Genomic DNA, 23,383 nt, shown 5'->3' with positions numbered 1-23,383 from the left:
TTCACTTTTTAAAATTCAATTTATTCAAACTAAAAAAAGCAAAAATCATATATATTAGTCAGCTCCAGCTGCTATAACAAAATACTATAAACTGGGTGACTTAAATAACAGGAATTTAGTTCTTACAGTTCTGGAGGTTGGGAAATCCAAGGTCAAGGTGCCAGCTGATTTGGTTCCCAGGTGAGGGCTCTCTTCCTGTCTTGCAGATGGCCATCTTCTTGCCTTGTCTTCACAAGGTGGAGAGAGAGAGGAAGCAAGCTCTCTACGTCTCTTTTTATAAGGGAACTAATCCCATCATGGAGGCCCCACTCTCATGACCATATCTAACCTAATTACCTCCCAAAGGGCCCATCTTCAAATACCATCACACTGCGGGTTAGGGTTTCAACGTGTGAGTTTGGGAGGCGGGCACAAATATTCAGTCCATAATACTATGTGATCCAGCAATTCCACTTCTAGATATTTACTCTAGAGAGATAAAAACTTATGGTCACACAAAAGCATGTCCATTAATATTTATAGTAGCTCTATTCAAAATCGCCCAAATCTGGAATCAACCCAAAAGTCCTTCAATGGATGAATGGATAAACAAACTGATACCTACAGTAAAATACTATTCAGCAATATAATGAAATGCACTATTGAGACATGCAACAACATAGATGAATCTCAAAGGTAGTATGTTTAATGGAAGTTATGTAAAAGGTTCAATACTTTATGATTCCATTTGTATTACATTGTGTAAAAGTCAATGATGTATTATAAATCAGTGGTTGCCATGGGTTAGGGAGTAGGAAAGTTGTGAGTACATCTTGAGGGAGTTTTGTGGAATGATAGAACTATCCTGTATCATGATTTTGGTGGTAGTTTTACAATCTGTATATGTTTTAAAACTCCTAGAGCTATCTGCTAAAACAGAACTAATTTTACCGTATATTAATTTCTTTTAAAAGGAGCAGAACTCCATGAAATAGAAAACAAAAGTAATAGAGCAAATAAATGAACCCAAAAGTTGTTACTTTGAAAGATTAATAAAATTGATAAACTTCAAGAAAAACTGATAAAGAAAAAGAAACAAGAGTGCCAATTTCAGGAACGAAAAATGGGACATTGCTACTGGTCCTGTAGACAGGATATTAAGGAAATATTACGAACAACTTTATGCTAATACATCTGACAACTTACATGAGTTAGATAAATTTCTTGAAATACACAAACTACTGCCCCTTACATCTCATTGACCAGAACAGAATCATTTGGCCATTCCTAGCCGTTAGGGAGGCAAAGTGAATACATGGCAAAGAGAAACAGAGAAGTCATGGATGGCTTAGCTCAATCACAACTTATTACCTATGGGCTGGGCACAGTGTTGGCCCCCAAAATCAAAAAAATGAGGGGTGTATTAGAAGTAAGGGGGAGTGCTTTACGTAGGAAGCTAACAATGCCTGCCACAGTTACCTTTTTAGTCACTTGCAATGAAAAGATTCCTGGTGCAGTGCATTTATTAGCTAAAATGGAATATTTAACCAGTGTATTTTAAGTGCCCAGAGGGAGATACTTTTGAGCTGAGGAGAAGGTATGAGAGCTCCAAAATAATTGTTAGAGAAAATCCTAGAAAAGATAATTTTTGGATGAAATATGATAACACCAAATCTGAAGGTCTGTGTTTTTGTTCAGTGTGAAAACTTTTCTTACTTCACTTCCTTCATCTCGGGGTGCCTCCGTTCCCCTTCAGCATACTAATTCATTTAGGTGCCCCTGCTGGTATTCTTTTTTTTTTTTTCCTGCTGGTATTCTTAAGCCCTTTTACTGTAGCACTTCTACATTGTCTTGTAAATACTTGTTTTCTATGTCTATCTCCTGAACAAGATGGTAATGTTAAAAGAGGGAATCATGACTTCATTTTAATCATTTCTAGGTCTCTGGAACTCAGCCAGGTAGCATCTGTCTGTTTTTGTTTGTTTATTTGCTTTTAATTTTTACCATTAATTAATGGATGAGATGCTTTCAAGGCAAGGTTAAAAGATTTGGCTGGTAAAGAAACAACAAGCCGTTTTTAGATTTAGACAGATTATTACTTACAGAGACAAAGCAAGAGTAGCCAAAGGTGTCAGCTCCCCATGAGCTTTTGTCTCACACACCAAAAGGATGACACCAAAACAAAAGGAGTTGGGTGACTGCAACCTGAGATGTGGGACCCCTTGTTGCTGAGGGGCTAATGCCACACTGCATATCTAAACCTTTATATAATCTGCAGCTGTACTCTAGGCTGGTGAGGCAGAAAGCCTCATCACAACCTGGGAAGCCTGGAGAAACTTCCCTGACAGCCTCCTGGAAGGACAGGGAGCTGAGTGGCAAACGGCCTATAGCAGCTCCTCATGAGCCTCTCATGTTCCAGGAGGATCGCAAGGTGTTCTGCCAAGACTCAGATCAGCTGCAGCACAAGCCTCGTTTCTGTGGACTCTGTAGATATGTGCAAGGTCGTCAGGTACTGGCACGGAGCTATTCCCTACACTCAGGTTGCCCAGAGGATCATGATGCTCTATCTTTTTTGTTTTAAGTAAATTTATTTATTTTTGGCTGCACTGGGTCTTCATTGCTGCGCATGGTCTTTTCTCTAGCTGTGGAGAGTGGTGGCTTCTCTTGTGGAGCACGGGCTCTAGGCGCGCGGGCTTCAGTAGTTGTGGCTCTAGGGCTCTAGAGCACAGGCTCAGTAGTCGTGGTGCACGGGCTCAGTTGCTCCGCGGCATGTGGGATTTTCCCAGACCAGGGCTTGAACCCGTGTCCCCTGCATTGGCAGGCGGATTCTTAACAACTGCGCCATCAGGGAAGTCCATGATGCTCTATCTTGACTAGATCTTTAAGATAGCAACAGGGGCCACTATTCAGGAAAGAGTTCACATAGTGGGGCTCAGAAGGATGGTGTTTCAAAACCAGGATTGGTAGTCCCTGCCCTCAAACGAGTAAATTAGAGAGGAAAACTTCATCGTGGTTTCCATTTATTCTCTCAGAATTAGGAATGATAGAACGAATCCCAGGCAAAGGGTTTTGTAAAATTTTGCAACATTTTTAATCTCCCCAAGTATTTCTGTTTGATGTGTATCTTTTTAGTTTTCCAACATTAATTAGGTGTAAAAAAAAAGAACTCAAAGCAAAACAAAAACCAAAAATGCCTTGAGCTAGCTTTTAGAGTCACAGAAGAGAGAAAGGTTGGGAAGAGCAGCCAAGTAGGTTGGTGGCAGTAGGCAAGCAGGAGAGAAAAAAATCTGGATTTCAGAAACCTCCTAAATGAAGAAAGAGAGAAGAGGCATCAGAAGTCGCAGGGGTTCTGGGGAGGCAAAGCGCTAGTCAGAGAGTAGAGCAGTGCTATACCATCAGCTTCTAACTCACTTGCTCTCTCATTCACGAATCCAGCAGAGACTTGAGGGCTCTTTGCAAAGGGCACTTTCCTGAAAGAGGCGGAAAGCTGAAGCCTGAGGATCTTGGAATGCTTCTGGAAGGCTGGACCTACACTTCTAACACAGACCTTAAACAACAGGGCTCTTTTGTGTGGTTTCTGAGGCCTGACATGTGACCTAGCAAAGGCAGCAATCTGACCAGCCCACGCTTCATTCATTTATTCAATAAATATTTATTGAGTTCTCTATGTACCAGGCAGTCAGCATCCTGGGACTACTAGGTGGGGATACTGTGGTCAACAAGACAGGCAAGGTCCCTGCCCTTAGGGGACTTATGGAGAAAAACAAAACAAAACAAAAAACAGAGAAATGAATAAGTGGGCTCACTTCTACCCGGTGCTTGAGAGTGGGGAGGCTTCTGGGAGGAAAGGTGGTCAGGGAGGCTGAGGATCTTGGGCCACAATGAGCCTAAGAGCTGGGGAGTAGGGTGGGGTGGAGATGGGATTGGGGGCAAGGAACAGATTACAGGGGGCCTTACAGACAAATGTCAGGAGGTTTTATGTCATAATTAAGGCAGTAGGGATCCACTGAAGGCCTTTAAATAGGGGATGAAATGATCTGATTTATGTTTTTAAACGATCACTTTGGCAGCTGTTTTGTAGTATAAAATGTCAAGCCTGAAGTCAGAAGGTGACCACGCATTCCGCAAATTCAATGTGCTATCATTGCCAAAGCTCTTGGTTAAGAGTCTCATTTTGTTTCCCTGACACATAAATTGGTCATACTAAAGCTCTGTAGCATAGCAAGTGGGAAGCAAAGGTTAGAGTCATGCCTTGGTTTTAAATCTTGCTTCCCACTTACTAGTTATGAGCTCTCGGCAAGCTATTTACTTGTGCCGCGATTATCTCAGCTGTGAAATGGGGATAACAAAAGTTCTTACCATCTTAGAGTTGTTGTGAAAATTAAATTACAATACATGTAAAGCATGGTGACAGTGCCTGGTACGATTTAGTTAGCATTCATAAACATTAGCTTTTGTTACTTCTGTCAGAGGATTACTGTGAGGATCACATGAGATAATGCATGTGAAAAGGCTTATGAAACCGTAAGACTATCTTAGTGGCAGAATTCTTTCTTTTCCTTGTCTTTTAAGCGGAACACAGAAGGCTGGGCTATCCGGAGGAAAGAGGCGCCAGGCCAAGCGTAGCCTCAAAGCAGTCATTGTCGTCGGACAGCCCTTCCCCCCGCCCGGAGCGCATCTCCATGGTAACGCGGTGCTTCGCCTCCCCCCGCCTCCTGGGGCCCGCAGACCGGAAGCAGTCCGCGCCGGGGGCTGCTGGGAAACCGCTTGTGAGTGGCGTTTGTGCGTCCGCCGTGCACAGCGAAGCGGCTGCGGTTCCCGAGCCCGAGGTTTGCGCGAGAGTGGGGGGAAGGGCGTGAGGGGGACTCTGGGCTACGGGCTGCGGACGGCTTTGGCAAGTGTCAGCGGAGAAGCCTGGCGGGGACCTTTCTCGGCTTCCCGGGAGCGCCTCCCGGGAGCGCGGGGGGGCAGGCCGCGATCTCCGTGCCCGGCAGTTGGGGGACGGCGAGGGGTAGACGGAAAGCCAGATTGGGCTTTCAGCACCTTCGGAGACTCCTCCACCCCTTGTGTCTTCCGCGACCCTTGCCTTCCCCTCCCCCATCGGCCGGTTTTGTTCTATTTCGAGGCCCTGGCATCTCGCGGAGAGTTCTGGGATTCTTTTCGGGGGGAGGTGGGAGTGGGCGGACCTCGCGCGGGGCCTGCCGGGACTTGTAGTTCAGCCGGCCGCGGGCGGAAGTACCGTGGCTTCGACGCTGCTGTGGCAGGTTGGCTGTTGGTCTAACGAAAGCCGCCGCCGCGAGTGCGGGGAAGAAGGGCTGGAATCGCTGGGGTGGGGGCGGGGTTCGCAGCGGCACTCTGCAGGAGTGAGTGGGGAGGTCACTTGGAACGGGGCTCCCCGCCCACGCACCGTCGGGACCGCGAGCCTGCTCTCCCTGCACCTCCTCACGTCCCACGGGCAGGGTGCTGTATGAGAACGTAAAAGGAAGAGAAATTTATTTTTTGTAGACTGTTTGAGCCGTCGATAAGGTAGGGTCTTGGAATAGGAACAAACGAATCTGTAGGCCAAACCTACGTGTTTGTAAGGCCGCCACACTCCAGAGTATTTAATTACACCTGTATGTATATTACCTAATAAGATCTTTTCTGATTCCTAGTCTCATGGGGTTACGGGAAGTTTTTTGGAAATTACTGGCTTTCACATTCCGGGTCCTGAATAGGTACTCAATAGTAGCTGCATGGCTCATTCCTAATGGGTATTGTAAACAATGGCATGGGCATGACTGTGCAAATACTAAGGAAAGGATCAGAAATAGCACAAGGTTTCCCTGAAGGTAGAAGCCAGGGAGCCTGTGAGTCACCCAGTGTAAGGACAAGAGTCTGCACCACTGCACGAAGTTACGGTGTTATGAGAGTGCCTTTTCTTCGAAGAATTTTACTGTGATTAATGCCTGTCATTACAAATGTAAAGGTACTTACGGTGCGGTGGGTGACTGATTAATACTTAGGTTTTATAAACATAGTGGTTAATTTTGATCGACATTATGTATCTGTTACTGAGCAAGTGAATGTTTTTGTCACGTATATTATAACTCCAGGGAGTTCTTAAACATTTTGAAAATATTTCTTAGCCCTTAAAACACATTTGTCAAAAGAAATTTTTTAAGCAGATAATGAAAAAGCAGTCCCTGCTTTTGAGGTGACCTAAGTGTGTCAGGGAACACCAGTTATGAATTGCAAATAATGTGTTCAAGGGTCAGATGCATTTAAATAACACTGAAGTGGTCTGGTGCTTACTTGGATTCTTTTGATTGTTGAAATAGGTTTTGTAGGTCATAGATAGGCAAACTTTTTCTCTAAAGGGCCAGAGTAAATGCTAGGTTTTTCATGCCCTATAGTGTCTATTGCAACTACTCAATTCTGCTATTGTAGCGTGAACAAATAAATAAAATTTATGGAGACAATTTCATATCATTTTCACATGTCATGGAGTGTTCTTTTGATTTCTTTCAACCATGTCAAAATGTGAAAACTCTTCTTAGTACAAGCATTGTACAAAAATGGGCACCAGGCTAGATTTGGCCATGAGCTGTAGTTTGCCAACTTCTGGTTTAGGTTATTGATTGGAATTTTTAACCTAGTAAAAGAATACATTTTTATTTCCTTTAATCAGTATGTGTCCAAATTCTTAGAATATTTGGTCATTTATATATTTTTCATTTCTTGTGCCTCAGGAGTGCCTGTGAAGAAAACGGGGTATTTCCCTGAGGCCTATATCCTACCTTGATTGTCTTTTCTTGAAGTATTATAAATCAGGATGTCTGCACAGTCAGTGGAAGAGGATTCAATACTTATCATCCCAACTCCAGATGAAGAGGAAAAAATTCTGAGAGTGAAATTGGAGGAGGATCCTGATGGTGAAGAGGGGTCAAGTATCCCCTGGAACCATCTCCCTGACCCGGAGGTTTTCCGGCAGCGATTCAGGCAGTTTGGATACCAGGATTCACCTGGGCCCCGTGAAGCTGTGAGCCAGCTTCGGGAACTTTGCCGTCTATGGCTCAGGCCAGAGACACACACAAAAGAACAAATCTTGGAGCTGGTAGTACTGGAGCAGTTTGTTGCCATCCTACCCAAGGAGCTACAGACTTGGGTTCGAGAGCATCATCCAGAGAATGGAGAGGAGGCAGTGACGGTGCTGGAGGATTTAGAGAGTGAACTGGATGACCCTGGACAGCCGGTAAGCCTGATGTGTCACGTTCCTGGGTCAGGAGCATTGGCATGGCAGTAGGCGCAGCTGCTGAATTAATTCCACTCAACTAAGTTAAAATTATGTTTCTGTGTCGCTCCCCCGCCCCCCCCCCCCCCCCCCCGGCCATTATCTATGCTTCTTTGCCATCTAGGCCTCTGCAGCATATGTTCTGTATGGTTTCTTTTGTGTGCGTTTAGTTTTGATTCTCATCAGGTTCGTTCTCAACTGAACCAAACCCTATCATTTCCAGGTTTCTCTTCGACGACGAAAACGGGAAGTGTTAGTAGAGGAGATGGTATCTCAAGAAGAAGCTCAGGGATTACCAAGTTCTGAGCTCGATGCCGTGGAAAACCAGCTCAAGTGGGCATCCTGGGAGCTCCATTCCCTAAGGCACTGTGGTGAGGACCCCATGTGGGCAGGAGGGTGAAAGAGGGTGTGGGCCTTTTGTCCGGAACTCTTTGCTTGTTTTTACTGTGAGGGAGGGGGTGGTAATCACCTTAACTTGATTGCTTAGACATAGACACACTGTAGGATTTCGATTCTTTTCTAATAACAGTTGGTTTGCTAACCTCAGGTCCTTTATTCCTCGACATTAACATCATCAGCCTTTTCTTCTCTTTTACTTCTTTCTTTGAAGGCCTATCCATTTCAGGCTGGCATTTGCCTTACTCTGAGCCAGCACCCACCTGTAGACCAGGTCCCTCTGTTTCGCATGCAGTATTGCTTATTTGCCATCTGTTTCACATCCTTTTAGTCTCCTGCCTACTCTTCCTGGTACAATAAGCTTACCTGATACCTCTTCAAATCTAGTTTTTTTGTTTATAGTTTATTACTGAAGCGTTTTCTGAATTTTTAGCATTTTTTGTGTGTTTTTTTTCTTCAAACATCCTACCTAAAGTCATTTTTGTTTCCTAAGAAGCTTCTTTTGTAGAAATGGTATTTAGAGAAAATTCTTTTTTTCACCTTTTCTAAGTATTTATGCAAAAATATGGCCACTAGCTATGATAAATATAAGTACAGAAAAATTAAGTAGAAAGCTCATAATTCACTAAGGCTATTCTTTCCCAGTATCTTGGCAGTTAAAGCCACATACTTACTTATTTTGATACAACCCCGTATATTCCTAAAACCGCTACCTTTCTTTTTCATATTTATATGAATTAAAATGAAATTTTGTTCGAGACTGCTTTGGGAATCATTCCTTGAGGTAGTTAGAGGTAATGCTAGTGTAATGAGCTCTGAGCAGGCTTCCCCTCTGAATTATGGGGCATTCTTTTAAAGTTTGAGAACCACTGTCTTTGGTTGTTGGAGGTGGCATCTTCCTGGGAACTTCTCCCCTGCCTGAACTTTAGGATAATTCTCGCCTCTTTTTAAGTAGCCTCATTTTAGCAGTCCGGTCTCTACCACACTTGGGAGCTCAATTCTTTGTGTGCCATTTGTCACCTTCACACTCACTTCTCTGTTCTTCAAGTCTCCAGACCTCACTGATCCCCTCTAACTCTTCAGCGTCTCTTTGTCAGCGTTCTTTTCTGACTGTCCCTTTCTTAATCATTTGATACAGACTTGCTCACTGTTTACAACTTTTTTGAGCAGTGCTGTTCACCCTTTAGTAACTGTGTTTATTCTTTAAGGCTTGAAGTTTCAGGAAGGTCTTAAAGGAGACTCGCTCATAATCACTGCCTGCCTACAGGTGGGTGATGGTACCTTATGTTGGTAATTTGGGCCGTTCTTTCACTGAACACATCTAACTGAGGCCTGGAAGTAACAGCTCATCTAAATACCATGACAAATACCAAATACATGAGGCTGCTTTTAAAGGAAAACTTTAAGTTATTAAAGGTGCATTGAATTTGTAAGCGTCATGTCCCAAGTTAACACAGGATACTCTCAGCTTACCTTCAGCTTCTTGTCAGGACTCCTATATTCTCCTTTTAGTCTGATCTTGGTTGTGACCTGCCTTGTCCTGCTCATTTTAGAAATAGTCACTTTCTGACAGATTGGTGGTTATTTACACATTGTATTTTGATATAATTTCTCCCTTTTTCAAAGCAAAAGAATATTAAAATGATTTCTTATGGCCAATTTTATTTTATTTTTCTCCAGACCTAGCTGTATCACTTTGACTGTCTCTAACAAACTTAGACTCTCTAAAAAAATCTGCCATTTTTCTGCCCTTTGGTTTTTGACTACTATTGTATAACCCACTCCCTTATGTTACCACTTTTATTAGGATACAACCTTTTAATTTCTCATGTTCCCATGCTCTCACTTCATTAACCTCATAATCAGTCGTTTCATTTTTTTTCTTTTTTGAGAGTAGGTAACCTTATCACCAGTTTTCATAGTGCTGTTTATAGACGTATGCAAGCTATTTACTTTTAGTTCATTTTTCAAAAAAAATTTTTCTTCATGTTTCTTTCCTCTCAGAATAGGAAATGAGTGATATTTACATTTTCTGTTTATTTCAGATGATGATGCTAGGACTGAAAATGGAGCGCTAGCTCCAAAGCAGGAGATTCCTTCAGCAGTAGAATCTCATGAAGTTCCTGGCACTCTCAATATAGGTGTTCCTCAAATTTTTAAATATGGAGAAACCTGTTTCCCCAAGGGCAGGTTTGAAAGAAAGAGAAATCCCTCCCGAAAGAAACAACATATATGCGATGAATGTGGAAAACACTTCAGTCAGGGCTCAGCCCTTATTCTTCATCAAAGAATCCACAGTGGGGAGAAACCCTATGGATGTGTTGAGTGTGGGAAAGCATTCAGCAGGAGTTCCATCCTTGTGCAACACCAGAGAGTCCATACTGGAGAAAAACCTTACAAATGCCTCGAATGTGGAAAAGCCTTTAGCCAGAATTCTGGGCTTATTAATCATCAGAGAATCCATACTGGGGAGAAACCTTATGAATGCGTTCAGTGTGGGAAATCCTATAGTCAAAGCTCAAATCTTTTTAGACATCAGCGAAGACACAATGCAGAGAAACTTCTCAATGTTGTGAAAGTTTAAGAAATGAAAAAAAAAAAAATCAGCACTCAGGTCTTTTTCTTCTGAAATGAAGACAAAATTAAAAACATGAAATGATACATAATAGTTTTCCTATAGACTTAGAAAATCCACTGGGAAATGTAGAAAATCTTCACCCACTATTATTATCTTATCTTGAAGGAAATGGTGTCATACCTGCCTAGAAACTGAAATTTTAAACTTAATTCAGGTGTTAATGCCTAAATCTTCCATGTGATGTTTATATTCTTATTATTTTTCCAAATGATGAACTACCTGATTCTTTGTCCCTCTGTTAAAACTTTCCTTCTTAGACAGATATGTTATTTGTGTTGATCATTGAAATGTTCTTTACAAGGATACATTCCTTTCTACATTGAAAAGCAATGTAGGAATTGTAAAATCTGAAAACTGAAACCATTTTTCAAAATTTACCAGTTTTCTTTTACCTAATTTGAATATGCATTCAGAAAATAGAAGATAAAGGATGACCAAAAACCTCAAAGTGAAATGAGCCTTAAAACTCAAATAAGAAGTGATGGTGATGAAACATCAAAAAGTGAATGGGACACCTAGATTGGGGAAGATTGACAAATACTTTGATCCAAGAATTGAAGTATATCAAGATTTTATCTAGGTGTAGTTAGTTTCCTGCCTGCAGGAAAACTCAAAAATAGCTCATCTAACCTGTAATTGGGAAGCATCCCACTAATGAAAATAATGTCCTCTCATGTATCATTAGAAAGTGGACAGTCTAAACAATAAACAGTTGTAAAACTATGAAGGTAGAAATTATAACACTAGGGAAAGATTTGTAGTGAATGGCAGTGTTGAAGGGCAAATGTAAACAAGAGTGATGGTCTGTCTTGGCTTTTAGAAAACAAAAGACTTGAAGATCTAAGTCGTTATTATTTTTCCTTCATTTTTGTTAAGGACAGAAAAATCCCTGACAGGTGGGCAACAAGTATCAGGTTTGCGATTTTATTCTTTTGATACAAAAGAATTGAACACCAGGCTAACAAAGCAGCCACGCATTTATTAAATTTTCTACCGACAAGGCACTGTGCTAGGTACTGTAACCCTGCCATAATTAGGTAGGTATTTCTTCCACTGTAAATCATTGGGGGTTGGTACAAAGCTGTTGCATGTGAGTTAGCCTCTTCCCCCACCTCTGAGATTCCTAGAGCCATAGTTGTCTTACCAGGGTGTTGTATTTGGGTAAAGGAAGACTCAGCTCAAAGAGCTAGCCAGCTCTTCAGCAATCTTCAGAGGTGAGTCTGAGATAACTGTCACAGTTTGGAGGTTTGTGGGTCTTTTATAAAAAAAAAAAAAAAGCTAATCAATCTCTAGTAGCATTGAGGTTATACTTACATGTTAAGTTGAATGGGTTCTATTTTAAAAAAAAAAAGAACTAGGTTATAACAACTAGTTTATTAACTGTCAAGAGTTGGTGGAACTATTTTTTTTTTTTCATTTTAAGTCTTAACACATTTTTTTAATGTATAAAAATAATACACATTGTAGTAGTAGGATCATATACTCCTTGTCTGAGAATCCCAAGTACTGTGGTTCTGTTTAGTGGAAAACTCTGAAAGTTAAAATATAGATATGAGAAAAGGCTTTTTTATAGTGGGCATAATTGTGTGGAAAATGACCCATGTGAATAAAAATATTTCATAGTTCCAGAGGTTTTGGTTACATCTGGTACTTGGATCAAATTAAAAAATGGAAGGTGAGATTTGCATGAGCCTGTTAAAAAGCATACTAATGCGAGGCCAGCTGGTGGAGAAGTGCGGCAGAATGGAGCTTGTTTATAGATTTTCTGATAACAATTATAAGAAATGTGCTTTATAGATTAAGATTTATTGAAGTATAAATATGTAGTAATGATATAATGTATTTTAAGTTATACAAGAATATGTAGGGACTTTTGTTTGGGTCTTCTCTTTGTGGCTGAGAGGAAACAAGTCAATGTCCAATAAAGCTATAAATTCCTCCACTCTAAGATAAAACGGTCTTGGGTTGATTGATTTATTTATTTATAACTGGCTTCTTTCCAAGTAGGTTTTGAGGTGGCATATTTGGAATACTGCTGGGATGACAGAATTCTTTTATCAGAGTAGGTAAGAAGGGAATAACCTCTTGGTGGCTAGAATTTCATGTTTTTTTTAGATCTTATTTTTCCTATATACAAAGAAGCTTCCCTGTGGTACATTTTTCATAAATGCCAAAGATGTTTGGTATAATGTGAGAGCTTAGAGAAAGTATTTGAGTTGGCAAATATGAGGTTGTCTTGCCATCTCCGATACCTGTACGTTGTTTAGAAAGGATTCTGAAACTAAGGCAAGGCTCTGGGGGGAAAATGGGTTGGACCCAAAAAAACTGTGTGACAATACACATGAAAAGGAAGTGATGGCCTGTGTACTCGCCATCTCTGGTTAGTCTAAGTTCCCGCTAGACAAATTGATTTTAAATAACTATTTGGTGATTTATGATTTCATCCAGACATTCATTTACGTTAACACAGATAATCATATTGGCGATTCTAGGGGGGTGCCCAGCCTCTGATGAAGTGGTGATCTGGCAGTTGCCAAGCAGTGGCATCTGTTGGGTTATCAAATGAGCAGTCATTGTTAACGGCATGCAGACTGCTGATGCCTGTCCAATAGCCACTGAGCATTTATTTGCTCATTACTGCTAAATTAACTTTTGGTTTTCTTGGAGGTTGAACTCCCCACATTCACATCCAGTTGGCACTTGATCATTTAGCAATATGTCTAATACATTTGTGTAAGTTCAAGGGAGAGTTCTGTGTACTGAAGTAATCTGCATGCCAGACATTGGATTAGACACTTCACCTATCTCACTTAGATTTGTAGACTAGGAAAGCAAGATTTAGAGATTGTGAGACTTGCATGTGGGCAATTAGAGCTAAAACTCAAATCTAGTTCTGTGAATTCCAGGGATGTATATTTTTTCACAGTGCAATGAATGATGGCTATTAAACCTTGATTGATAAACTTTATGCTTTTATCTTATGGTTAACAAATGTAGAAGCTATTAAAACATGCTCGTTTGAGTTTTCTACAGTACAAAAATGTAAAATGAAAAAGGACATTCCTTTTCATGGTCTTAACACAGAAGTAATAATTATTTGGTTTGCTGTTCTTCCAGGCTTAGACATATACATAATTAAGCAAAAACGTGTTAATAGCTGACAGGTCACTGTATACAGGCACTGTTGGAAGTGCTTTACCATGGATTAACTCTTAATCCTCACAGCGATCATATGAGTGTGCTAGGTACATATCCCTATTTTACATGAACTGCACTGAAACTTGCCTCCTCTCCCTCCCACTTTGATGTAGACATTGTTTTTTTATGGCTACATACTAATCCATTGCATCAATACACTGTAACTTATTTAGCCAACCCCTATTGGTAGGTAATTTGGTTATTTCTGATTCTTTATTATAGGTAAAGGTAGAGTTAACATCCGTATATATTTTGCTGCCTGTGTGGGTATTTCTGTGGGATAAATAGCTAGAAGTGGAATTATTGCGTCAGAAAACATGCACATTTAACATTTTGAGAAATACCATCAAAAAGATTGTACCACTTTACAACTTCATCAGTAGTCAGAGTGCCTCTTTGCCTACACTCCCACCAACACTGAATCCTTCAATATTTTTGCCACTCTGATAGGCAAAAATTTATCTTTCTTTTCTTTGTTAATAAGAAGGAACATCTTTTCATATGTTTATTGGCCATTTTCATTTCCTATTGTGAATTGCGTTTCCCCATTTTTTTAAAATTATGGAAGTATAAATGACTACCATCTCAGTGTACTTAACTTTTACACAAGACTGAAGAGAGACGCTTTTCTGCAGCGTTTCCTATCACATTCCACTGCCCACAGTTTAGTATACATTATTCTGGTCTCCTTTCCGTAATTTTCATGTGAATATACATACACATATAAATGCTGTTTTTACATAAATAGGATCATATATATGTATTCTGCAGCTTGCTTTTTTTTTTTTTTTTTTGTCTCAAACAGATCCTGAGGTCTTTAAATTTCTTTAATGGTTGAATAGTATTCAATACTATGAAAATACCATTATTTAACTATTCCCTTATTTTTTTCTTTTGCTATTACATTGCCGAAGTAAAGATCTCTTTCATATCTCTTTGTGCATGTGTGTGAATATGTCTTTAGAATGGAGTATAAGGTAGATTGTTGGGACCAAGGGTGTGCTCTGGTAGACCCACCTTAGCCTTCCCAAAGGCCCTCATAACTTTCTATTTTCACCAACTGTATAGAAAGTGCTCATTTCCCCATATAGCCTTACCTACACTTGATAATTTTTATCTGATGGGCAAAAAAAAGGATCATTTTGCATTTCCCTGGTTAATGGTGAGGTTGAGGTTATTTACATATATTTATTGGCCATTTATAGTTTTATCATGGATTGTTTGTATCCTTTACCTGCTTTTCTGTTGGGTTATGTGTGGATATATGTTGTTTTTGTTCAGCATCTCTTTCCCCATCTTGTGATAACAGAATCCTTATTTATTGTGGGGAACCCATTCCCTGTGGCTTAGGTGAGTACATAACCAGCCCTGGCCCTCCTGAGTCCCACAGCTCCTTAGCCACAGTGATTAAAGAATGGGCATGTAACTCAAGCCAGGCTAAAGAAAGCCCTCAACAGAACTTCTGCTGGAACTCTTGGAAAGAACGCTCGACAGAGATCTCACGAACTAAGGACTGTGTAAGCCTGAAAATTTGTACCATGTGGAAAGAGTCTGAAGGGAAACTCAGAGGCTAGCAGAAAGGAATGAGAACTAAGTTCTGATGTCAATTTTCTGGAGGCCCTAGATCCAGCTGTGCCTAAAGCCTGCCCTACCTCTGGACTTTAACGTTTTGTGAGCCAATAAAGTCCCTTTCTTGTTTAAGATAATTAAATTGGATTTCTGTCCTGATTAATATAGGTTATTTGTATTTTCTTATCAATTTTTAGAAAACCTTTGTAATTTTAAATTCTAGACTTAATGCACTACATAGGATAATAAAATTAGCATGGCGTTCCATGATTTGGCCTCTGTCAACCTCTGCCATTTGTTACTCTACTCTCTACACCACACACATATACTTTAAATTCCAACAATAACTGAACATTGGTGTTGGCAGTGTCTATAGATGAAAAACTTCACACAATCAGGTCTTTGGCATTTCTCTTCCGTCCTTCCTACAGATTCATTAACTTGGGACTCAGATGGGATTACACTGCTGAGTCTATGCTGTACCCGCCTCCAACCATTGCTCTTGGGGTGTTTCCCTGAAGCATCCCCTGTATGTGACCCTTGGACTTCCTCCCCATGGCCTCCACTCCCCTGCCTCCCCCCAACAAGGTTCTCTGGAGTCCTCTTAAAATTTTCAGACCTGTGGATTTGAAGTTGCTCAGGTCCAAGAGTGTTCGGGGGTTTACATCTATTGATTTTGGAAACTAAACGGCAGTGGAAAAAAAGGAAAGCGTATTGTTCAGTGTGATGAATGGTAAGGAGAAAATATATTGGGAAAGAAAGGATCACAAAACATCAAGAAGGAAAAGTATTGCAATTTAGATAGGTTGTCCAGGGAAGATTTCACTGATAGTGAAATTTGAGAAAAGATACGAATGCGTATAAGGAAGTCCACGAGACTCTGGAGGAAAGATGTTCTAGGCATGGGAACAGCAAGTGCGAAGAACTTGATGTAGGAGCAATGCCTGATTTGTTCAAGAGACAGCAAAGAGGCCGGTGTGGCTAGAGCAGAATGAAAAGGGGGAAAGTAGTGGATGAAGCCAGAGAAATGAGTTAAGGGTGGAGGGTAGGGCCAGATCATGGAAGACCTGGTTAGCCATTGGTGAGGACTATGACTTTTGCTTTGAATGAGATGGGAAACTATTAGAGGTTTTGGGCAAAGGAGTGTAATGAGTAGGTGCTGAGAATAGAACAAAGCAGTGTCCAGCTATCTCGTTTCTTTAAATTCTTTAAAAATATATATAATTCTATAATATACTATTAATATATAAACTAATATAGGAAAAGTTTAGAAATAGAAATCACCCCAAAAGTCACCCATGAGTCCACATAGTAACAGCCCATTAACATTTTTATGTTCTCTCTATGCCTATATTATTCTCTATATACCTATCCCCATCTATACCTATTATACCATGTTTAAAACAGAAAGAAAAATCTAGAAAACAGTAAACAAAATGTCCATATCTTGGTTTGTTAATCTTAATACCTCTTTCCTCTTAACTTTGGATCAACTGTGCTTCTGCCTGAGGCTAGCATCTTCATTGGATCTAAGCCACCCTCTCACACCTACTCAAAGGCATACCCCAATAATCCTCACCTCTTGCATTATCAAATTTTTCTCTCCTGAATTTTTTAATTAGCATGCAAATATACTTTTTAAAAGTCACTCACATAGCCTTCAGACCAAGATGACTAACCTGCTTGAACAAGTACAATACCAGGCAAAATATATCAAACAGAAGCAAAGGATGGGAGAGACGTGATCCCTGAAATGGGAAACATGAAGCAAACTTGGGTTCCCTCAGTATACTGCCTGGAGAGGGTTTCTAGGCTACAGCACAAGGAGGGAGAACTCAAGCAGAGCTTGACCGTCTCCCTAAGTTGAGATGATGGAGCAAGGGGCCCTGAGAGGCCGAGTGACTAGATTGGCAGGGCAGAGTACCAAAGAGGAGAGACCTAAACGCTGGAGATCTGCAGAGGGTCCCTCACAAGTATTCAGTTGAGTGCTGATGAACATCTGTGTAAAGAAACTACCTGAGGTGGGGGAAAGAATCATCCAGAAGGATTAGGGGAAAAAATCACTGGAACTCACAAAGTGCCAGTAGTAGTACCATCTGCGAGGGCAGAAAACCTCCTAAGTCACAGGACGTCAGAGCAATGGCTCTCAAACGATGGCAGTTTTATGCCCTGCCCCACCCCCGCCAGGAGACAACTGGTAGTATCTGGAGACATTTTTGGTTTTCATAACCAGAGGAGATGGGCTCTACTGGCATCTACCGGGTAGAGGCCAGAGATGCTGCTAAACATCCTACAATGAATTATCCAGCCTTAAATATCAGTAGTGCGGAGGTTGAGAAACTCTGGGTTCGAATAGTAGAGTCTTGCCTGCATAGGAGAAAAAAATGAACCCTAGACTAAACACTGCCTGAAAGATACTTAATAACAAGACCTAAGAGGATAAAACTGCCCAAGTAATTTAAACACATCCCAGAACAAAGCTCAAGAATATATATATTAAAAATATTCAGTACCCAACAACATACAATACAAAATGACTGGCATCCAATCAAAAATTGGATAACTCATAAGTCATGCAAAGAAGCAGGAAAATACAACCCATAATAAGAAAAACCACTCAATCAAATTGACCCAGAAATGACAAAGAATTAGACAAGCTCATTAAGACAATTGTTAAACTATTCCATATGATCAAGAAGCTAGTGGAAGTATTGAACATGCTCAGTAGCAACATGAAAGCTATAAAAAAGCAACCAAATTAAGCTTTTAGAGATAAAAACTACAATGTCTGAGATTTTTAAAAAACGCACAGATGGGATTAACTGTGGATTAAACATAATAGAAGAAAAGAATAAAAAAATCATGGTAGATAAGACATAACAAAAGAAACCATCCAAAATGAAAAACGGGCAAATAAAACACTAAGAAAAATTGAACAGAGTTGTAGTACAACTTCAATATGTGTAAGAGTAATCAGAGTTCCTGAAGGTGAGGGGAGGGAGGAGGAATAGAGAAATATTTGAAAAAAATAATCTCTGGGACGCAGCTCTTACTGGTAAATTTTTAGTAATGAAATACTTATATTAGAAAAAAAAAGTCTCAATTAAGAAACCAGAAAAAGAATAAATTAAACCCAAAGTAAAGAGAAGAAAAGAAATAAAGATTAGATTGGAAATCAAAATAGAAAACAGAAAAAAGAGAGAAAAATCAATTTCTATACTCTATTTAAACCAAAAGCTAACTTTTAAAAAAGATTAATAAAATTGATAAACTTCTAGCCAGACTGATCAGGAAAAAAAAAAAAAAGGTGAAAATACAAATTATAACAGGAATGAGAGGTGTGACATTACTGTATATTACACAAATTCTTCTCCACATAAAGAGTGCTAATCAATGGGAATTCCCTGGCGGTCCAGTGGTTAGGACTCGGCGCTTTCACTGCCGTGGCCCAGGTTCAGTCCCTGGTTAGGGAACTGAGATCTCGCAGGCAAGCTGCATGGTGTGGCCAAACAAACAAAACAAAACAAAACAAGAGTGCTAATCAAGTTTGCTAACCCCCATATTGCTGATTTCAATATTCATTTATTGCTTGAGCCGTCAGCAGTATTTTGCATAATTGATGTATTTTCATTTGGCTTCAAGAAACAACATGCTTGGTTTTTCTCTACCTCGTGGGACATTTCTTTTCAGTCTCGATGCTGGTATTTCCTCACCTCTCTGGACTTCAGTATGTTGGCGTGCCTGAGGGCTCAGTGTTCAAATCTCTTCTTTTTTCTACCTATGTTCACTTCCTAGGTAATCTCATCTGGTCTTAGATCTTTATTACCTAGGACTCCAAAATCTATATTTCAGCCTAGATCTCTTCTCTGAACTACAGGCTCATATATCCCTTTGCCTACCAGACATCTCCACTTTGATACCTGCTTTATTCTGGGTTCCTAAGAAAACAGCATAAAATTAAACCTTATTGTTAATACTTTATTGGGGTGATGCAATCCCGGAACAGGATGACTGAAGGTAAATGGGCGGTGAAGCAGGGAAAAAGAGAGAACAAATACAGGTGGGTGTTACTGAGTGTCTACAGCGTAGGCACAGCTGTTTGCTTAGTCTCACTATCTTCAGAGGGCAAATGGCATGAACTATGTCATCTCACCTCACCATGGGGTAGGAGGAGGGAGAAGAATTTTCTGCAGGCTCCCCTCGCTCGCCCTCTGGTCAGTTTTCACCACAGAACATCAATTCCACACTTCCAGGTGCACCATTCAGCCTCTCCAGCAGTCAGGTTCCAAGACAACGCAATAGCACAGGAGGAGTGGCAGGCCAGAGATCCAGGGGGAGTCAGTTGCTCCCTCTACCTGCAGCCTGGTGGGCCTGCAACCTCAAAGGTTGGTGCACACAGTCTTCTTAGAGGGTCATCAGTATCACAGAGCTGAAAGTCTGGCCCTGCAAATAGGAGGAGGCTTATAAACTGGGCTTCGTACAGTGACTAATTAGGCATCTTAAACCCAACATGCCCCAATCACATTTTTAATTTCTCCCCACACATGTTCTTCTTGTAGTCTTCTTCATCTTAGAAAGTGGCAATTTTGTCCTCCCAGTTGGTCAGGCCATAGCCTCCCTGATTTCCTGCTTGCTCTGCTTCACTCAGTTCTCCCCATGGCATCCATATCATGTAAGTCAGACTGTGTCACTTCTTTGCTCAAAATCCTCTTCCTTCTCGCTCTGTTTGAACGTCAAAGGGGCACTGTGTCTGCAACTTACTCTTAAACAATTCAGGGAAAACTTAACATATCTATATATATAGATATAGATATATCTGGGTATATAGCATAAGTAGATAGAGAATTATAAAGCAAATGTGATAAAATAATACTTGGGGAATCTGGGTGAAGCATATATAGGAATTCTTTGTTCTATTCTTGCAATTTTTCTGTAAGTTTGAAATTATCTCAAAATTCAAAGTTAAAGAAAACTTAATGGCCCCGAAAGGGAGAGAGTGAATTACTAAAGGAAAATCAGGTAAGGTGCTGTTATTGAGAAAGCTTGGGGCAGGGAGAGGGAGAAGGGAATATTGAGAAAGCAATTATAAATATCCCCTACAGCCATATTTAAAATGATGATGAAGAGCTATGTTTATGGATGTGTAAAATGTTTATGATAGGGCTTCCCTGGTGGCGCATGGTTAAGAATCCGCCTGCCAATGCAGGGGACACGGGTTCGAGCCCTGGCCCGGGAAGATCCCACATGCCATGGAGCAACTAAGCCTGTGCGCCACAGCTACTGAAGCCCACGTGCCTAGAACCCATGCTGTGCAACGAGAGAAGCCACCGCAATGAGATGCCCGCACACTGCAACGAAGAGTAGCCCCCACTCACCGCAACTAGAGAAAGCCCACACACAGCAACGAAGAGCCAACACGGCCAAAAATAAAACAAATAAATAAATAAATTTATTTTAAAAAATGTTCATGATACAACAATGGGAAAATTTTCATTTGCCATTATCAATATCATTTTTGGAAAAAAGTACACAAATATATATGTAGAATGGCACTCATCAAAATACTAAGTTTGCTAAGTAGGCTTCTGGAGATAAATGACTTATCTTTATTCTTTTACATAGTATCTTTCTTTTTTTTAACAGCAAGCTAGCAGCACATTTATAATCAGCAAAAAGAAAAAAAATCAATAAAAGTTAAAAAAAATTCTCATTTAGATCAGGGGTCAGCAAACATTTTCTGTAAAGGGACAGATAGTAAATATTTTCAGCTTTGAGGGCCATACAGTTTCTGCTGCAACTATGCAACTCTGCCTTTATAGCAGAAAGCAGCCTTAGATAACTCACAAACAAATGGGTGAGGCTGTGTTCCATTAAAACAGTGGCTGGCTGGCCTTCCTGCAGTAGTTTGTAGACCCCCGATTTAGAAGAATACTTTTTCCCTAAAGCATGGCTTACAGGAAAGGAATATTCTCATTTTTCTGGAGTTTTCTATAGGGCCCCCTTGACCAACTGACAGTCTGGGAATTCCACTGGCCCCATGTAATTAGCTATATCATTGAGTAAGCAGACTAAATAAAATTTAATGAAAGCATTTAAACAGAACCACATTTATAAACAAATAACAAACACCTTGTCTGGAGAAGTGTAGTGTAAGTGATAAATATGCATTGTATGATATTGTAGATAGTTAGGTTCAGTCTGCCTGCCACTGGATCCCAACTGTTGGAAAGAGATTCCTTTTAATGTGCCCTGGAGGCTCGGATGCAGCTCCCTGACAGCTGGAGTGATCAAAGGCCTGAAAGGCATCCTAGGGAGATGCGGAGAAATGCGTGTGCCAAAATCCTTGGGAAAGCCATGCCTCCTGGTCTAGTTCCAGGAAGGAAATCTTCTTCTGTAAGGAACATAATCCACAGCTTGCATAAAACTAGTTGGGTAGTGTATTGTCTTTTTCTTTTACCTTGAAGAGATTGTGTAAGATTGCTTTATTTCTTCCTTTAATGTCTGGAAGTATTCCCTGCTGAGATATCTGGCTTGGACTATTCTTGATGGGAAAAATTTAACTTACAGATACTTTCCTTTTTTTTTTTCCTTTTGGCCACCCCGGCAGTGAAAGTGCTGCATCCTAACCACTGGACCACCAGGGAATTCCCAATAATTTCCTTAATAGACACAGAGCTATTTAGATTTTATATTTCTTTTCTTTTCTTTCATTTTTTTTTAAAGCCATTGAGCTGGACATTTTATTTATTTATTTAAATTTAATTAATTAATTAATTAATTAAGTTTTTGGCTGTGTTGGGTTTTTGTTGCTGCGCACTGGCTTTCTCTAGTTGCGGTGAGCGGGGGCTGCTCTTCGTTGCGGTGCGCGGGCTTCTCATTGAGGTGGCTTCTCTTGTTGTGGACCACGGGCTGTAGGAGCGTGGGCTTCAGTAGTTGTGGCTCTCGTGCTCAGTAGTTGTGACTCGAGGGCTCTAGAGGGCAGGCTCAGTAGTTGTGGCACATGGGCTTAGTTGCTCCGCGGCATGTGGGATCTTCCCTGACCAGGGATCGAACCCGTGTCCCCTGCATTGGCAGGTGGATTCTTAACCACTGTGCCACTGGGGAAGTTCCAGATTTTATATTTCTTATTGTGTTAATTTTGGGTAAATCTTATAATTTTTTAGGTAAAATTATGAATCATATCCTTTATATTACACCTGTAGTTGCTGTAGATCTGTGCTGATGGCCACTTTTGCATTCCTTACACTGACAAATGGGACTTCTGTTTCTTGATCAGTTTTGCTGGGGGATTGTCAATTTTATTCTTTCCCAAAAATGAGCTTTTGGCTTTTCTTTTTTAAAATGTACTTTCTATTTCATTAATTCATGCTCTACTATTTCCTTCCTTCTATTTTCTTTTTTTAAAGAAACTGTTGATTTTTCATCAACTTCATTTCCATTTTCTCTTTAAGGTCTATGGGAGAACAGCTTAAAGCCAATCAGTGGTCGTCCCTCCCCATTCAGTGTCCTGAGCAGTGGGAGCTGCAGACCAGTCTTCAGGAGGGAACTGCTGAATAGGCACACAGGGCACCTACACACCTGCAGACCAGTCTGGGATCTCAGGTTGAGTAGCAGTAAACTCAGGAGCTAGAGCTGTCCATTCGCACCGAAATTCCTCCTTGGTCACAGCCTTTTCAGCAGTGGCCTGCTCTTCCTTTTCAGTCTCTTCCAGGTGTGTGTGGAAGTAGAGATCAGGCATGATCTCCTGTGGGTGTCCACAGGCGATGGTGCCACACATGCGCAGAACTTCCAGGGTCAGCACCCACCACCTCGGACCCCCTGAGTGAGCTCCCTTGTTGCTGTAGGGAATGGCAATGCCCAAAGAGCACAGAGTTGAGTCTGTGTTACACAGAGCAATGGTGGGCAGGTTAACATAAGACACCTGTGTGAGAGGCTGGTGGGCAGCCCTGAGGTCAGTAACCACCAGAAGTCTCTGCTCCTGGAAGGTTGCCTGGATCTGGTGAGTAAAGCTTCCAGGAGTGACACAGTCAGCAGTAGGAGTGGCTCCAGCGGCAGCAGCAAACTTCAGCACAGCTTGCCGGCCGGTACTTCTGGAGGTTACGACACTGACATCAGTTGAGTTTTCAGTGGCATCAACGGCACAAGCTGCCAGAAGAAACTTCTCCCAGATTCTCTTCAGATTTACGAGGTAGATGCCATCACTTTTCCTTTTGTAGAGGCACTGTTCCATTTGGAAGTCAAGGCTGGTGTCACCTTAAGTGGGTTCCTTCTGTAAGGAATTTGAGGACCTCCTCTTCCTTCATTTGCAGGACATCAAGGGCCCTGGACAT

The 23,383-nt window shown here is 40.9% G+C and overlaps 1 protein-coding gene and 1 pseudogene across 2 annotated transcripts; one reads left to right on the top strand and one right to left on the bottom strand.

The window, feature by feature from the left end:
• The first annotated feature begins 4,723 nt into the window (after positions 1 to 4,723).
• ZNF24 (zinc finger protein 24) lies at positions 4,724 to 15,195 on the top strand. 2 transcript variants are annotated; one of them, XM_059894527.1, is made up of 5 exons: positions 4,724 to 4,808; positions 6,711 to 7,213; positions 7,476 to 7,623; positions 8,857 to 8,915; positions 9,694 to 9,810. In XM_059894527.1, the coding sequence occupies exons 2-5, from the start codon at positions 6,794 to 6,796 to the stop codon at positions 9,724 to 9,726; spliced, it is 660 nt and encodes a 219-aa protein (XP_059750510.1). In that variant the 5' UTR covers positions 4,724 to 4,808; positions 6,711 to 6,793; the 3' UTR covers positions 9,727 to 9,810. The 2 variants fall into 2 exon arrangements, with proteins under 2 accessions (XP_059750510.1, XP_059750509.1); XM_059894526.1 differs by lacking the exon at positions 8,857 to 8,915 and having other exon boundaries at positions 9,694 to 15,195.
• Positions 15,196 to 22,623: 7,428 nt separating this feature from the next.
• LOC132347744 (small ribosomal subunit protein uS2-like) lies at positions 22,624 to 23,383 on the bottom strand (annotated as a pseudogene).

The sequence above is a fragment of the Balaenoptera ricei genome, chromosome 14 (genome assembly GCF_028023285.1).
Source record: "Balaenoptera ricei isolate mBalRic1 chromosome 14, mBalRic1.hap2, whole genome shotgun sequence".
Lineage (NCBI taxonomy): Eukaryota > Metazoa > Chordata > Mammalia > Artiodactyla > Balaenopteridae > Balaenoptera > Balaenoptera ricei.
This window is presented reverse-complemented; position numbering and strand designations above follow the sequence as displayed.

Bases quoted from the DNA above. Each gene is read 5' to 3' on its own strand.
- ZNF24 (XM_059894526.1), top strand. From the start codon at position 6,794: ATGTCTGCACAGTCAGTGGAAGAGGATTCAATACTTATCATCCCAACT. The intron at 7,214-7,475 runs GTAAGCCTGATG...TATCATTTCCAG, and splicing joins TGGATGACCCTGGACAGCCG to GTTTCTCTTCGACGACGAAA. The intron at 7,624-9,693 runs GTGAGGACCCCA...TGTTTATTTCAG, and splicing joins CCATTCCCTAAGGCACTGTG to ATGATGATGCTAGGACTGAA.